At 38.6% G+C, this 18421-nt stretch overlaps 1 protein-coding gene across 7 annotated transcripts in view; it reads left to right on the plus strand.

Annotated features, from left to right (window-relative positions):
- The window catches only part of PCGF5 (polycomb group ring finger 5), a 123362-nt gene that overhangs the window by 67322 nt on the left and 37619 nt on the right, over positions 1-18421 (plus strand). For all 7 annotated transcript variants that reach the window (XR_006209337.1, XM_042961014.1, XM_042961013.1 and 4 more), the window contains exons 3-6: positions 3943-4039; positions 12292-12347; positions 12462-12521; positions 15013-15161. Coding sequence is in view for 6 of the 7 variants with exons in the window: in XM_042961014.1 (XP_042816948.1) it covers positions 3943-4039; positions 12292-12347; positions 12462-12521; positions 15013-15161 (362 nt within the window). In the remaining variant the exon portion in view is untranslated. The remainder of the gene's footprint in view (positions 1-3942; positions 4040-12291; positions 12348-12461; positions 12522-15012; positions 15162-18421) is intronic.

Below are 18421 nucleotides of genomic sequence, written 5' to 3' on the forward strand. Positions count from 1 at the left end.
CTTTTTTTCTTTTTAGATTACACATATAAGTGGAATTTGGTTTTCTCTGACTTATTTCACTAACCATGTAGGTCCATCCATATTGTTGCCAAGGGCAAGATTTCATTCTTTTTTATGGTTCATATTCATATGTATGCATATTATGCATGCATAGTATACATATTATGCACGCATACAATACACACATACATGTACATACACACGCGTATATACATATATACATACCCCAGAAAAAAGAACCACTGCTCTTTTTTAAAAAAATTTTAATGTTTATTTATTTGAGAGAGAGCACAGGTGTGCACAAGCAGGGGAAGGGCAGAGAGAGAGAGAGAGAGAGAGAGAGAGAGAGAATGAATCCCAAGCAGGCTCTCTGCTGTCAGTGCTGAGCCCAGTGTGGGGCTCCAACCCACCGTGAGAACATGCCCCGAGCCAAAATCAAGAGTCCAACAGTTAACTGACTGAGCCACCTAAGCACCCTGAGAACCACAGCTTTAGATCATACAATGATTTTTACTCTGTTTGTGCAACAACCTAGTTCAAATACAAGAAACGGTGAAAAGAAAAATTTTGCTTAGTAAGCTTTAGGCAGAAGTTTAAGGCTATTTGTGCTGGGCAAAATATAAGCCTCAGTTAAAAAAACTCCTAAATACCTTAAGTGAAATCTTTAGGTCAAGGACCAAGTGTTACAGACATTAAGATTTGGTGTGTGGCGCCTTGGATTTTAGGCCTGGGGCTGCACGGCCTGAGGATGGATGTCGTCTGCTCTGGGCAGCCGACCAGCTGCGGACAGCCGCTCCGCTCCGGCTCTCCAGTACTGCATTTCTCATTTGCCCAAGGGGGTGGTAAAAGTCCATCCTGTAATGCACACAAAGCCTTGAGCCCAGAGCCTGATACTTGGTTAGGCTCAGGAAATGTTAGCGCTTGTTGCTATTTAAGTGTTTTCCAACTGGGGATATCTTTGGTGAGCCTGATTCCCTTTCTCACCCAGGTGTTTCTTGTGGCTAGAACATCTGTCCATAGAGGGGCTGGTGAGAGTGAAAACTCTAGTTGGTCTCCATACACAGTCTTAACCATGGGCCGGGACTTTTTCAACATCTTTCTCAGACTCGCTGATTTAACCAGTACAGCAGTTGAGCAATTAATTAGAAAGCTTGGTATTAAATCTTTAAGATATTTTTAAAATGTATTTTCCACCTAATATAAACAATGATAAACTAAGAGAGGTCAGTTTTGTAATGATGGATTTTTTAAGCATCTAAGGGAAAGTAAATCCTCCCTTTACTTTTTTCAGTTTTGCTAAAATCCTGGCCTGGATTTTCTCAGGTTCTAATTCATATAAGGTTGTGCTTTATTCAGCGATTTTTAAAAGCATGTAGGAAATGTATTTTCTAGAGTTTTTTTTTTATTTTAAGAAATAAATAAGCTATTAAAGGGGCTATTTTGTGCAAAATATTCAGCTTAAAAGGAGATCTGATTCTATACATAGACATTTTTAAGGTTTCCAAATTAAGTGGTAAGGCATTCTTTTTCTATGTATTATAGGTCCATAGAAATAAAATCAGAAGAAACTATATCATGTAGACATGCATTAGTTAAGCACATGGGCTCTTGACTCAAACCCTGGCTTTTCACACTTACTGACGCTATGATTTTTGCCAAATTATACTAAAGTTCTACTCTATTTCTTCAGCTGTAAGAGGCCTAATAATATTACCTAATTAATAGGGTTGAAGCATTTAGGGTAGTGCCTGGTACACCTGGTATTTTCCTCTGTAAAGTTAAAAAAAATCTTTAAAATGTGACTTAAAATTTGTGATTTCATATCAGAAAACCTGGATTCAAGTCTCTGTGCTGCCATTCATCAGAGTAGGCAGGTAACTTGGCCTGTGGAAACCTCTTCTTCGTATTCAAAAGTAGAATAAAGTACTTTATCTCAAATGTTGGTGTGAAAAATAAATTCACCTCCTGATGGGGCTTTCTGCATCCCTCTAAAACAGCACTCATTCAGTAGAAATAAAATGTGACATTCCTGGTAGACAGCCAGGAATTCCTGAACTCTTTGAGTTTGATAAACCTTTTTGAACCACAAGGATCAGAGCTCCAGGGTCGGATCAGAGATTTAGGATAGGATCAGGCTTTGTAATACTCTTCATTCTTGCCTCTTATCTGTCTTTTTTTTTTGCTTCTTTCCCAACTTTCAGAGACTTATCTTGTGTCCCTGGGAAAAGAGCAAATACTAGCAAGCTTTGAAAGAATTCAGCTTCTCTGCTCTCCACTTTAATATAGCTTACCAAGAAAGTCCTTTCTTCCCAAACATTGACTTTTTAAAAGACATTTAGAACCTTCTTGGGGCCCAGGGATTTGGAAGACAGAGGAAGTATTCATATCTAAGCTCTTTTATTTTTAAGGTTTTTCGATACTGTTTTTCTCATCCAAATTTGGGGAGAATTTTATTGAAGAGGTATTGTCCTAATAGCTGTATGCTGGGAAAAAGAGAGAATATGGGAATCAGGTGTACTTACCTAACAAAAAATATCTGCTCATATGTCATCTTCTTAGAAAGCCCTACCCTGGCCACTCTGTCTAAAATAGCTGATAGTTCTTAGCACTCTAGCTACTTTTTTTTTATATATAAATATCACTTATTACTAAAATCCTTTGCTTGCCTGTCCAAAGAAAATACAAGCTCTGTATAGGTCTGGGCTTTGTTTTGTTTGCCCCCGCATCCCCAACTCCTAGTGCGATGCATGGCATTCGGTGTCTATTGAATCAATGAGTAAGTGAAAGGAAGTACCAAGATATCATTCTATATATGTACTAATGACTTTAAAATTAGAGACCTAGTAGAATTCTTCCTTGACCATTGATGCCCTGACCGACGTATGTGAGATGCTTGAATTTTCAGACCTAATCTCAGTGGGAGGAATCCTAGTGTTTACTTTTGATCAATTGTTTACATAAACTTTTTACTTCTTTTAGTTAGTGTGGGGCATGAGGAGGGGGGAAAGTAGTAGTTTGTAGTGGAGTTGAAAAAGGGAGTTTGGGGAGCTGATCTGTACTGGGTAAGAATTTCAGATTATACAGGGTAATAAAATGGAGGAGGGGGTATTGAGACAGGGAATTAGATCAGTTTTTTTTTTTTTTATAGTTTAGGTGCTATAAATATGTTTAAGGTTTTTGGGCAAAACAGTTGACATAGTAGGTAATAGAAACCTAGGGAAAAGGTGAGAGAGATTCATAGCCAGAAAGATTTGTACTGTTAGAAGAAACATAGGCTATATGGACTTGTGGCCAAAAATCCACAAATCGTATTTCTGTTGTCTTTGTTTAGAACTTTTATTTAAAATCTTACTTACACCTGTCCGTTTCTCAGTTCTTCCACTTTAACGCTCATGCCTTTGTACCGACTTGATGCCACTACCTGTATACTTTGTGCTCCGTGGAGTTAGGGCACTTGGGAGCACAGACTCACCAGGCTCTGCCACGGCCGGCAGTTCCATTGTAACTCCCCACCTGTCCTGGGAATTTTCAGATGTGCTGAAAATTCTCAAGTTTTATTAAGAACTATTTATGTTGCATTCAAAAGAAGTGCAGAGTTACCACTTTGTGCTTCTTTTCCTTCTGTAAATGAGAAAACTGTTGTTTACGTAAACGCACCAGCTTTTTCATAGTAATATGAACAAATTATTTGGTTTGTGAATATATTTAAGAAAAGCAATCAGCAAAGTAGTATATACTTTTTATGTTGTTGACTGTAAGCTTCATTTCAATTGGGTATTTATTTTATTATTTGGGTGTTAAAAATTTTTAATTTGGGTTTTATAAAATTTGGTAAAAGAATGGTATTCTACCCATAGTAGGCAGTTTTTAAGGACTGTTTCTAATTACATTTGATTTAAGTTCATATGATATGTTTCAACCTAACATCTTCTTCCTTCTTAGTCTGTAAGACTTGTATTGTCCAGCACTTTGAAGACAGCAATGATTGTCCAAGGTGTGGCAACCAAGTGCATGAGACAAATCCATTAGAAATGTTGAGGTAAGTAAGTGTATTTTATAGTTTGTCTAAATTATATAAACTCTTAATATGTTTTATTGTGCATCATAATATTTGTTGGCACTTGACTCAGTTAATATAGGTTTTATGAATTTTTTTATTTTCGTTCAAAGTATTTTGTTTCACTTTAAAGCATTTTATTAAGAGGAATTTAAAAATAAGGCTGTGTATATTAAATACTTGAGAAATGTATTTCCAAATTAAAAATTATATCTTTATCTCATAGCTACTTTAGATGTAGTTATTTTTGGTGTTTTAATATTCCACACATGCTCTGCTTTTACTGAGCAACATGGTAGTGGAAGAGAGGGCAGACCTAACAGTGAGGGAAACTGACCTCGGTACTGTTACTTTTCTAATTATATCAAAAAGTATACAAACATTTATGTAAACTTAGACTACCATTTACTTAAGAAGTGTAATCCTAGGGGCGTCTTGGTGGCTCAGTCGGTTGAGCATCCAACTCTTGGCTTCGGCTCAGGTCATGATCTCACCATCGTTGGTTCAAGTCCTGCACTGGGTTTCTCTCTTTCCCTGTCCCTCTGCTCCGCCCCCAAATAAACTTTTTTAAAAAAGAGGTATAATTCTTCATTTTTAAAGCTGGAAGTAGTCCATAAGATCCTAAACTCTTTTTTTTTTTTCCAGATGAAGAAATTGAAACTTACAGAAGTGACATAGCTTTTCCTAGGGCTTCAGCAAACTCAAATATCCTTTCCCAAGCCCAGTGTCCTTACCACCTAACCCATTTTCTTCCTATTTTTCCTGCCCTAACTCCACCACAGATTGCCTGTGTGATCTTAGTGAAGCACACATCTAAAAACAGTACTAGATACTCCCTAAATAGCCCTTCTGTAACCCTCATGATCTGTGTGATGTTTGCCATCATTCTGTAAATCTGGATTTGCAAGTCTTCTCAGACTTTTTAAAATTAAAAAAAATTTTCTTTAAACCTTTATTTATTATTGAGAGACAGAGACGGAGCATGAGCATGAGCATGGGAGGGGCAGAGAGAGGGAAACACAGAATCCGAAGCAGGCTCCAGGCTCTGAGCTGTCAGCACAGAGCCCGACGCGGGGCTTGAACTCACAAACCACGAGATCATGACCTGAGCCGAAGTCGGACACTTTACCGACTGAGCCGCCCCAAGACTTTTTTAAATTTTATTGTCGTGTCTGTAGTTGGGAGTAATTTATCTATCAGTAAATGTCAAGCCTAGTGGTTTTCAAAGTGTGGTCCCCAAACCATTAGTATCTTGTTGGAAACGATAGTGACTGGTTCCCCCTCAGACCTGCTGAAACGGAAACTGGAGAGGGGAGCCCATTTTAATTAGCAAACCTTCCAGATGTTTCTGATACACTCTTGTACTGTGGCCTGTAGTCCTGAGCAGGGCTTCTCCTACTTGAATTTACACCAGTGCTTCTCAAGCACCAATGGGTTTTCCCCCCATCCCCACCCCTGGTGTACTTTTAGCAATGTCTAGAGATATTTTTGATTGTCAGGACTGGGTGGGTGCTGCTGGCATCTAGTAGGTAGAGGCTAGGGAGGCTGGACACTACTGAGCATCCTGTGATTCATAGGACAGTCTCCTCCCACACCAGAGAGTCAACCCAAAATGTCAACAGTACTGGGGTCAAGAAACCCTGATTTAAGTCACTCAGAGAAGAATAGGGCAAACTCTTTCTCTAAAATTTTTTCCTGATGCTTTTATCAAAAACTGTGTCAAAAGTTAATTATTACCTACTCCATTTTAAAGTGCTGTGTTGGAGGAAAAATTAACTTTTGGTTTTTGACTGTTAGATACCCAAAGGACTCCAGTCACCATTTAATCAAATGTACTCCCGTGGCTGAAGTATGATAGCACATTTTTTTCTAAGTTTTTATTTGGAAAAAATTTAAAACAAAAAGTTCCCAAAAGTAGTACAAGGAGGACTTGTACTCTCTTTACCCAGGTTAGTCTGTTGTTAACATTTTATCTCATTTGTTTTATCGTGTGCGTGCATGCATGCCTGCTCTGTTTTTTTCTGAATTTGAGAGTAAGTTACATACCTCATGGCCCCTTACCCCTAACTACTTTAGTATGTATTTCCTAAGACTAGAGATATTATGCACACTGCATAACCACAGTGTGCTTACACTGGCATAATATTTTAATCTATCCTCCATATTCCAGTTTTGTCAGTTTATCTAATGATATCCTTTATAGATTTTTTTCCCTCCTATCCCACTAAAATTATTCTACAAAGGAACAACTTTAAAGATGTAAACTCACAGAAATGATAAGAACGAAAACTTCAGTATTCTTGGCACCTCGGGGTAACTCCTGGAACGCAATACATTCTCAGTAAATGCTTGTTGAAAGGATGAGAAGTGATGGGAATTGGAAAGTAGATTGATGGTAGTGATGGTCCAGCAGACCCAAGAGAATGAGGTGGCAGGCAGAAGATCTTCACCAAAGGGTACCCTCAGCAGCTTCCACACTAGGAAACATGCAAACCCTCAGTAAAGGAGTTGGGGGGGGGGCGGGGTGGGTCTACAGGTGCCTTAGTAAATTCTCATTTATGCCTAAGGCTGGACATATTGCTGCCAGAACATAATCATATTTTGTTAGCAAGAAGAAAGAGGGATCAAGTCTTCTTCAGTAGGTAACATTGTGTCTGTTACACAGGTATCAATTTTTTCTCCTACATACTTTCTCAGGAGGCTGCTGGAGGATGTGCTGGTGCATAAACCAAGGAGGAAGGGAGTCTAACATAGGAGGGAGATGAAGGGGTATGGCAGTTGTGCAGGAGGCCTGGACAAGTCTGTGTCCATGCTGTAGAGTCTGGTAGTCATTAGCCACATGTGGCTGTTGAGCACTTGGGATTTTGCTGGTGCACCTGAGGAAAGGAATTTGAAGTTTTACTTAAATGGAACACTGCAACAGTAGGAATACTTTCACATTAAACGGAACCTTATTGTCAAGGAAATTCAGGTTACTAAACAAGCGCATTGTTAAATATTTTAATGCATTAACCTTATTAGAATTACTTTTACACAAAACATGTAAAATACTTTTGTTCTTGTGCCTACTAGAAAATTTAAAATTATTTCTACTGGATACAGAAGGTAGAAGGAAGATGGAGTACTCTATGAGGAATCATTCATTCAAATATTTACTGAATGCCTGCTGTGTTCAGGCACCGTACTAGGTGCTTGACGTCCATTAGTGGGCAAAATAGATTAAGATTTTTGCCCTTGTAGGATTAATATTTTTGTGGGGAGAGACAGACAACAAACTGTATAATAAATAACTTATATGGTATACTAGAAAGTACAAAGGGGAAAAAGGAGGGGGTGCTGCAGGTGAGGGGGATCAGGAGTGTGAAGAGAGGGACAGATTGCAATTTTAATTACAATGGTGAGGATAGGCCTTGTTGAGAAGGTAAGCTTTGAGCAAAGAATTAATGGCCAGGAGGGAGTTAGCCGTGTATAAATCTAGGGAAAGCAGGCCTGTTCCAGATAAAGGGAGAAGCCAGTGCAAAGGACCTCAGTCAGGAGTGCTCCTGAAACTTGTTTGAGGAACAGCAAGGAGACCAGTGTGGCCAGAGAACAGTGAGGGAGGGAGAAGATAGTGGGAGATGAGGGCAGAGAGACAATGGGAGCCTAAGGGCCACGTAGGCCACTGTAAAAAAAAGGCCTTTTTTACTTACTTCACGTTATCTTTCACTCTGAGTGAAATGGGGAACCACTGCAAGGTTTTGGTTACAGGATGGACATGATCTGGTTTTGTTTTAAATCATTTTGATGACCATGTTGAGAATACACTGTACATCACAAGGCAAAGGTAGGAGCAGGGAGAGCAGCTAGAAGGCAATTGCAGTGATCCAGGTAAGAGACGGTAGCAGTGGAGGGTGCACGAGAGGGTGCAAGAGGTGGATATAGTTTGAAGGAAGATCCAGCAGGATTTGCTGGTGGATTAGATTTAGAGTATGAGAGGAAGAGCAGACCCTGACCTGAGATTCTGGACCTGAGCAACTGTAATAATGGAGCTGTCACTAACTGGGACAGGGAAGACTAATGATGGAGCAGCTTTGGGGGAGGGGTAGATTGGGAGTCTGGTTTGGGACATGTTGAGTTAATCATTTCAGAGAAGAAAGGAAGTTGGCAGGTGGAAATACAAATCTATGATTCAAGGGAAAGGTCTGGCTGGAGATAAATATTTGATAGTCTTCAGCATATAGAAGGTATTTAAACTGTGAGACAGGATGAGATCACCTGAGGGAATATAGATAGTGAAGAGTGGAGGACCAAGGATTGAGTCTTGGAGCAAACCAAGAGATCAGAGAGAGGAGGAGGAACCAGCAAAGGAAACTGGAAAGGTTCAGTCATTGACATAGAAGGAAAATCCAAGAGTGTGGCTTGGAAGCCAAGTGCAGAATGTATATCCAAGAAGAGGGAACGATCAGCTGTGTCAGATGTTGTTCCTGGGGCCAAGTAAGGTGAAGACAGAATCGATGCTCAGATTTCACAACATGGAGGTCATCAGCCTTGACAAGAGCACTTCCAGTATTGCCATGATGCAAAAACCTAACTGGATTGCTTCAAGAGAGAAAGGGAGAAAGAATAATTAGACACAGTGAATATGGACAACTCTTCCAAAGTTTTGCCACAAATAGGAGGAAAGAATGGGACAGTAGCTGTTAGGGGAAATACAGTCGAGAAGGTTTCTGTTTGATTTGATACAGGAGAAAAGATGGCATGTTTGAAGGGAATGGTCCAATAGACAGCAGAAAGTTAATGTAGGAGAGTAGGGTGGAGGGGGGACTGGTGAAACAATGTTCTTGGATAGATGAGAGGGAATGGAATCTCCTAGTATAAGAGAGGAGACAGATTTTATATAGGAGCACTGACAGGTCATGTGTAGCAACAGGCAGGAGGGCGGAGTATATGTGGGTACAGACACTGTAGGTAGATACGGCGGTCAGAGTCTGTGGAGGTTTCTCATTGAGGAGGAAATGTTTATCGGCCAAGAGGAAGGATGGAGAGGGGGGGTGTAATGGTTTGAGGAGAGAAAAAACGGTGAATCCAGGAAAGTGAGAGAATAAGTTGACTAGGGAAGGGAAGTAGGATTCCTAACAACTTTAAAAGAACATTTGGATTGTAGTTATGAATTTGTAGGGGTGTGGTTGTGTTTTTTTCCAGCCACGGATGCAGGCACAGAGTTGATGGATAGTTGGATTTAGCCAGTGTTGTGGTTGTACTAAATAATTTTGAGCAAGTGAGAGAGGGACAGACGGGGGAATCAAAGGTACATGCAAAGGTGTGGTTTTAATGACTGACCTTGGAGTAAATCAGTCCTAAACTGGATAGGAGGACAGAGGGCATCAATTTGATGAGGGATGTCTCAGGGGAACAGAAATGAAACTCGTTGATTCCGGATCTGTTTGTGAACAGTGAGAACAAATTCTTGTAAGAATTTGGGAATAGGTACTTAGAAAATGAAGAAAAGAAAGCAATTACTAGCTTTAGAGAAAGAAAAAAGTTGCATGAGGTGATGTCTATAATCAGAGTACACTGCAAATATTTATATAACCATGTAAACTGGTTATTAAACCAAAAAATAATAATAAGAGTAAATCAGGGAGATGAGAGTAGTTTGGAGGAAAGGGGGCTGGCAAGATGGTAGCAGAGAACCAAATCTTTATTTTCCATAAAAGGAAGTCAAAAGAATCTAGACAGCAGAAAAGGCGTGGCTACCAGAAGAAACAGGTTGGATTTAAAAGTGGCTGCCTCCTCAGTTGTGAGCATCAGAAATGGAAGGGTGGCTCATCAAAATGTTGTATTTTAATATAAGTTTTATGGGGAAGTTTTATTTGGAAATTGTATGTGTATGTGTGTATATATGTGTGTGTGTGTGTACATACATGTATAATGTGTATAATTGTGTATATATGTATATATACACATAGGTATATGTATATATAATAGATGTGTATATATACAATTATGTGTATATTTACCCATGTATATAGTACTCTGATAAAAAAAAATCAAGAAAAATACTGCTTCTCAAGTACTATTTCTAGTAAATAGTCTGGGAAAACTTTGTGAACAAGTTAGTATTTGAGTTAAGTTTTGAAGAATAAGGTGACATTGGTTGGGTTGGAGAGCAAGAAAAGAGTGTATGAGCCAGGATGAAGAGCATGAGGGAGAAAACAGATGGGAATTGACAAGACATTCTTAGGGATAGTTAAGTAAGCCAGTTGGCTAGAGAAGAGAGACAGTAAGAGAGTAGCACCAGTTACGATTTGTGGGTTGGATTCAAGTTAAATAAACACTCAAACCAGCTGGTGGGAAGAAATCAGTCCTTGAGCAGGCAGATAATGGTCAAGTGACTGCTTAAGGAAAATTCACTAAGAGTATGTCAACTTAAAGAGAAGTAGTTATGTGCTGTCTTCTAAGTAGGGTGGTGACTGACAGTGGGAGCATGGGAGGTATGGAAAGACCAGGTGGGAGGGACATGGAGAAGGTGCAGCCAGTGGGGCTTGGTGAGTCAATGTACGCATTGTGAGGGGGGTGGGGGAAGGCTTAGATAATTCTTGCATTTTGAGCCTGTTTGGGAGAGCTATGGTATCATTTCTAAATTTCATTTTTAAAAAGTAAGACAATGAGAGAGGTATTCAGTATTTTGTTGAGGGATAGATGAGACAGTCTTGACACTGATGAACAAAAGGAGGTGCTTGAGATATTCAACATCAGTTCGAAAAATGGAACTTGAGCTCAGCAGAGAAGTGTAATGGATATGCATCTATGTTTGTGTATACACATGCACACACGTGCACATACAATCTGCCTGGATGTTAGCTTTCAACCACAGAGTGGATGTGATAGTCAGGGCCTTTTGAAGAGGTCAAGAGTGCACAGCAATGAAGAATAGTCAAATTGCGAGGTAGTCGGGAAAAGAAAGTACTTAGGGACAAAGAGAAGTAGAGAGAAAAAAGGAAAACCAGGAGGGGGAATTTTCAAGGAGGCAGTATCTGGCAACAGTATCAAGCTGCAATATAAGAGAGAAATGACTTTTAAAAACCATTTTAAAACTTTAAACTGTAATTCTAAAACAAGAATTTAAACCTGTGCACTATGGAAGCTATGGATGATTCCAGGAGTCCAGGAGAGTAAAAGAAACAAAACACAGAGTATGGGGCAGAACTAACATCGATTATGCTTTCAGACTTTTCCAGTTAGAAGAAAATATTGAGAAACTGCCAACAGCTTGAAAAGACAGTAGATTAAGCAAAGGTTTGGGGGTTTTGAGATGTGAGAAGATTGTCCATATTTGTATCCTAGAAGAGCGATGCTGCTGAGCAGGGGGTGGGGGTGGGGAGCAGAGGGGCTGTTGGAGCAGGGGGAGAGTGAAGAAACAGTCATAGAAAGGGGGCATTTCACTCTTACATGGCAGGAAAAGGAAACAGGAAAAATGTCAAGATAAGTGTTTACATGTATTATCTAGGAAGACAGAGTGACTAAAAGGTCTAAGTTGCTCAGAAGAAAGGAATGGACATCATTTCCATTACAGCAAAGAGCCAGAATTGTGGTAGAGAGTTTGAGAACAGGTGTATCGGCTATTGCTGCATAACAAACGAGCCTTAAATTTAATGCCTAAAGCAGTAATAAAAGCGTTTGTTATTCCTCACAGTCCTGTGTGGTTCATAGATCTAGGTGGTTCTTCTGGTCTTGGCTGGACTTACTCAGAAGACCACAGTGAATGAATGAGTCAAAAGTGGTCTCATCAGGGCAGCTTGGCTTGTACGTGGTGTCCTGTCCTCCTGACGGCAGGATTCTGAGAGAGAGCGCGCATGGAGCACAGGAGGCCTCTTTGGCTCAGAACCCAGCACAGTGTCATTTGGGCCACATTCCGTTGGCCTAAGCACGTTTCAAGGCTAGCCCATATAGATTGTTGAGATGGGGAAATAGATGCCATCCTTTAATCAAGGGAGGGATTTCAGAGTCCTGATCAGAGAGTGGAGATGTAGAGAGCTGGGGACTCTGGGACCATTTTTGTCATGGATCTGACACTGTGGGAAAGGCTGGAAATGGGTGCACTCTAAATGCAGAGGAGTTTGGTATAGTAGATGTGCTAAAATTGTGTATGTTCTGAATTTTGCAATACGTGTAAGATACAGATCTCAAACTCTTTACATATTGGATTTTGATATCTTCATTGTTAGTATATTCTCTTTTTTCCTCTTTGGAAGGTTGGATAATACATTAGAGGAAATTATATTTAAGCTGGTCCCTGGACTGCGAGAACGTAAGTTGCTTTTTGGCTTCTTGCAGATTTTTGTGTTCTGTGAAGTCAGCATTTCTATTAAAGATTTTGTGATTGTTTCTGTTATTCTTATACTTTTTTTTTCTTTTAAATTAGAAGAACTTGAGCGTGAATCTGAATTTTGGAAGAAAAATAAGCCTCAAGAAAATGGACAAGGTGACTTTTTCTTTTTTCTCTGGTACAATCTCTCAAATCGGTTAGCTTTATGTAGCTTTGGTGAACTAATATCTCTTCAAGCTCAAATTTATCCTGTACAAAATTCATGTACCCCTTTATTTACATTGTGAACCTTTTACATAAAATCATGAGATGTTATATACATATATGTAAATCTGGAGTTATGGCAGTTGAAGGTAATTGGAAATAGAGGAAATTGGACTTTGGGAAGAGAAAAGGGAGTTAAGACTAAAAACTGACTACTGATTATAGCAATATTTGCTGGAGAGCTGAAGGAAACTCTAATAGCCATAGTCTGCAGCTAAACACGGAGGGGTTTTCTGTTTTATTTATTTTAGTTTATGTGTTTATTTTAGTAAGAGAAGGAACCAAGATGTGGCTGAGTGCCAAAATAGGGGGTCTTTCTATGCTCTGATAATCTGGAATTAAGTTTTTATAGGTGGAACTCAGATGATACAGATTTGTATATTTGGGGATTTAAAAAATATTTCTAGTCGCTTATGGGGATTTTCTCCATCACTTAATGCTGAGTGTCCAAATTTCTCTTTTGGATCCCAGGAGACTCAGCCATCAGTAATTTTTAATAATGTCAGCAAAATAGCAAACATTACTGGGCAGAGAAAAGGCTTTTAGTATGTGTAATTCACACAAAGGGGGGGGGGGGGGAAGTACACCATACCTGAAATTAGAAGGAACTAGTATCCTTTCCCATTGTTTTCTAATATGATATTTATTTCAGGAGAGCCTGAATACCACTAAAATCTTTTAAGGATGTATGTTTTTATAGGCTCATTGTGAGCTCAGTCTCTTACCCTTGGTTTTCCCTTAAGATCATAGGATTGTCAATTATACATCATTAGTATGGGTGAGGAAATGCTCTCTTTCTCTTTTCATCTGTAAACTGAGGATCATAGTTTTATTAACTGTTCAAGGCTGGCTTCCAAAGCAGGGGAGGTTTGAGAATAGCTTTCAATGACTGGAATAAGATAGTAAGGGCTTATTATCTATAACAACAAAATGGGCAAAGAAGCCAAATCAGACAAAAAAAAAAAAAAGACTTTGCTAAAGGCTTTGTTTTACCAAGTGTACATTGCAGTTTAGACAGTAGTGCTCTAATAAAAGTGCAAATAATTTAAAGTTGACTAAATGTTCCAATTTTTGACTGTCTTTTCAAGAGGGCAGGAACCCAAGGGACTGTTATCAGAAGCTTTTACGTAGTAGGTTTAGTCGATGACTCTGTATCTTACAAGACTCACAAAGGACCACAGCCTCCTGTGTGTGGACCTCCCTTTACCCATCTCTCTCTCTTTTTAAAGTATTTTACAGTGTTTGCTCTTAGTTTGGGTAGAGAATTTGGATCTTTTCTTGGAGCCTGGGAGGTCGGTTCATAAAAACCCACCCTGTCTACTTGGGCTCCATATAAATATGTAGAAGAAAGAATGCAGAAGAAAGAGAACCCACCTGCCCTTTATGATATAACTGTGATGCTGTTACTAGTCATTAAAGAGGAGCTTTTTTTTTTAGTCATTTTTTCTGGCATTTTTTCTTTCTGGGACTTTGTATACTGTAATGCTTAACTGGCTAGCTCTTTCAGGTTTCAGCTTAGAGATAGTTTATCTGGAAATGTTCCCTGAATCTCTGCTTCACCCCAAAGTTTGGATTTATTACCTCTCTTGCATGTTTCCACATAGTCTGTTTTTACCTCTTCCATCAAAGTCCTTATCATATTTCTCCATCTGTCTGTTTTCCTTACTTGCCTGTATCTCTTCCTGTACCCTGACCACTATGAGGGTGAGGATGATAACACTCTAGTTTCAATATTCCCTCAAGCCTAGCACAATGCATATCCACCACAGAGTTAAAGGGACTCTGTAAATAAGGGAGTCAGCACATGGAGTTGCGATGTAGGCTGCAGGTATTTCATAGGCTAAATACACTTGTCTGTAACACGACGTATGCTATCCAGACTTCCCTAATGGATTGTTAATGTTACACAGCTACATACATGTTTCAAAAGCTAACTCATTCTACTCATTTCACTAACTGATTTTATGACTGTTTAATAATTTGAAATGTTGAGAACTCAAAGAATATTTTATATTTTGAAAAGAGTACTTAGTTTCAAATTTGAATGTATATAGGAGTTGGAATATTTTTTCTAAGTGATCTAATCACCAATTGCGATCATCTTTGTGGCCAGATATAGCTAGTCCTGAATCTTTCATTTGGATGTCCCCAGTAAGTCTAGAAATTTTAAGCCATGTCAGTGAGTCACTGATGGCTTTTTAAAAATATCTCCATTGTTGAATTGGTTGGAACATTTTAAAGATATTACAATTTTTAGTTATTCTTCAATCAAAAACTAAGAAATGTCTTTTAAACATTTTTGTTTTGATGATGAATATACTGTTGCTTAACTTTAAAATCAACTTTGAGTTCCATCTAACTTAGTTTTGTTTAAATTATGCAGATGATACTTCAAAAGTTGACAAACCTAAAGTAGATGAAGAAGGTGATGAAAATCAAGATGATAAAGACTATCACAGAAGTGACCCACAAATTGCTATATGTCTAGATTGTTTACGAAATAATGGACAGTCAGGAGACAATGTAGTAAAGGTGAGTGGATGAGCAAAGTTATATTTTTTAGTAATCATTTCATAGTAAACCTTTGATAATTTGTTGATGAATTTAGCTGGTGTTTGCTTTCAAAATTTTTGTTAACATTATCAAGTAGAATGTCATTCTCTCATAGTCTCGTAGCTACAAGGGACGACACGGTTGCTTACTCCAGGCGCTTGATTTCCAGCCTTCACAACTGAACAGTCCTGGGCCAATGCCACCACCTAGTGGCTAATTTCAAGAATCACGCCTCTTTTCTCTGTTACCTCCTTTTATACTTTTGTTGGGAGTTCATATACATTGTTTCTCCCTTCTTATGTGTAGTAACCAATTCAGACTCCCATCATTACATCATGGGCACTGCCTCCAACTCTTTCATTCATACCCTCTTCATTTTCCTATTTTTCTGTTATTTGCAATTCAAAAAGCTATCCATGACATGACTAATACATTTCATACATAATATAATTAGTTTTGAAGTAAAATTGGGTGTCATAAAGTGCCTACGAACTTTTAAAGTTCCTGAAGTCTCCCAGACATTTCCTGTAGAATCTCTGTTTCTAATTCTGTTTCTCCCTGTATTTTCTAATTCAAACTTTTTTTAAAAAAATGTATATACTGAAGAGTTTAAAACACCCTATTCAGTTTTATTTATTTTCTTTGGTCTTTACATGGTATTGTTTAAATATTGTTTTCTGCTTTTTTATTGCAAGGCACTTCCCTTTTCATTATAAATGTTCACTACTTTAGCTCTTAAATAGATTTTTGTCCATTTGTCCTAGCAAATATCAGTGATTGAGAATATTGTTTCTCTCTTTATACTCCATATTTTATTCAAATACCTATCTGTATTCATTGTTTCTTGTTTTCTTTTACTTACTTGCTCTGTTTAAATCTGTAGGTGAGTGGGTTAGATTCTTCACTAATACATTTAATGATATTTTCCTATTAGGAAATTAAAAACAAATAATTTTCAACTCAGATTAAGTTTTCCTAGCATCTTACAACAGAGAGTATGTAGGAGCAAGGGGATTCAGTGAAGATATAAGTGATAAGAAAAAAAATGTTTCACTCAGGGAACTTTAGTTAGGACCTACGCGTGCAGCCAAACAGTTATAATAAAATAATGGGTTTAGTTAAGAGGGGCTGGTTGGACAAGGCATGTAATCAACAGCAGCAGTCTTTAGAGAAGTGGTTACCAGACCTATTTATCCTTCCAGGCTTCTCTGTTGTTTCTTATGTCCTGGTGCAGCACTCCTTGCTTTTCGTAAGTCTTTTTAATAACCTTACATTTCTCTCTTATTGCCAATCATTTCTGTAATCCTCTTTTTAAGAGATTCTTCTTAATAGCGATTGTGATCATCCTTTAGCTGTCTGACACGAGTTACTGTCTTGTAATGAAAATTAAATCAGTAGAAAAGCTGAATATCTTTTCATAAATAAATGTGAAGTCTACTTCCTGTAGGATTTCTAGTATGAAAGTTATAAAGCACTGCATTTTAGAGATTCATCTGAAAAATTACCCCTTGCCTTGATACTCTCTTTTGACAACTTTGACACTCTGCCGTTCCAGTTGACCCTCTATCCATTCACTCTTTCCTTTTTAGAGTTTTGTTCATCCTTGTGCCTTCTATTCATAAAACAGCTTTCACAGCTTTTATGACTTCTGCTTTGCTACCCTGATTCCCACCTTCCTCTCTGGCCCTTCCTCCACTGTCTCCACTTCTTCCAGTCTTCTACTTGATATATGTGAGTATCTCCTAATACTAGTCTTCCACTCAATTATCCTTTCTCTGGATTTATCCTGGGAGTTCAGTACGATTCTCTGTGGCTTCAACTCTACAGAGAACTTTTAAATCCCCATTTCCAACTCTGTTATCCCTCCCATGTTGAAGTATTAAGTCTCTGACTATTAAATACCCCGGTTGAAAGTTTCACTAACACCTGAAACTTAGTATGTTTAAAGACAGATTCATTATACTTTCGCCTAACTTTACTCCAAACGTTCTACTTCAGTTAGGACTGCCATCTTTGTCCTAGTCCTACAAGTTCAAAACCTTGGAGTCATCTCTCACTTTTTACTGTCTCCCTTCAACAAGCCGTAAGTCCTGAAAACTTTGCCTCATCTAGTGCTGCTCACCTTTTTCCTAGATTTTTTTAAGCAATCTTATCATCCAGGGCTGAGGCTATAGCCTGAAGGTGTGGGCCAGAGTCATGGCCAATATTAGGGTCAGATAGAAAATGTTTTAGGCTCTGTGGAACTCCCAACAAAGATACAAAAGGAGAGATGACATACGTTCTCTTTTGCAACTTTTCAGCTTACTTATTGTAGCACTACAGCAGCCTTCGACCATAGTGAATGAACTGGCATGATTGTGTTCCAATAAAACCTTACCTACAAAAATAGGTAATTTTGGCTTGAGGTCTGTGGCCGTCGTTTGCCACCTTCCAGCCTACAGAATCAAGTCTCACTTATGTTAGCATTCAGGGCCTTCCACTAACTAAACCCCATCTTGATAAGTTTATCTCCCATTATACTTATGAGTGAACCCTCGTCTCAAGACAAATGATTATTGCCATATATCTGACAAAGGATTTGCATCCAGAATACATAAAGGCTCGTATTAAGAATATTTAAAACCCTCTCAAACTGAGAAACACTTCCTTTTCTGGCACGTTCTTGCCTCATTTCACCACTTTGCTATGTTTCTGTCAAGACCCAAGCAGAGACCTCCTTCTTGTGATGCAGTTTTCAACCCTACTCAATCCCTTCTCTGAGATTCTGTAGGATTTGCATTTATAACTCAGGTTGTTATTTATCCAGTCAGCATTTATCGTGTTCCTGAAGTTTTCAGGTACTGATACTTTTATCTTTTGAGTATATGTCTTGTCCTTCAGACTAGATTGTAAACCCCTTAAAGGCAAAGAAACCCTGTCTGTGTTTCTTGATAGCCTTCTCAGCCACCTCACTTCTGTGGAGTAGGCTGTGCTTTTCAAATGTGGGGGTGACGTAGTTGCACATACAGTTTATATAGTATACTTGCTGTTTTTGTAATCCCAAAAATCAAAGTCGGGAGCAGGAAGACTGTGAAAATAGTAGAGTGAGGACCTTCAAAAATTCACTCCTCCATAAAAGCAGTGAAAAAACTGCCAAAAAAAAAAAAAAAAAAAAGAAAGAAAAGAAATTACCTCTCAAAAGCTTGCAGAAGCCCATGGAGCATTTAATCAAGAAAACGGTGTGAACAGTGAGTTTTGTG

Source organism: Panthera tigris, chromosome D2 (genome assembly GCF_018350195.1).
Source record: "Panthera tigris isolate Pti1 chromosome D2, P.tigris_Pti1_mat1.1, whole genome shotgun sequence".
Lineage (NCBI taxonomy): Eukaryota > Metazoa > Chordata > Mammalia > Carnivora > Felidae > Panthera > Panthera tigris.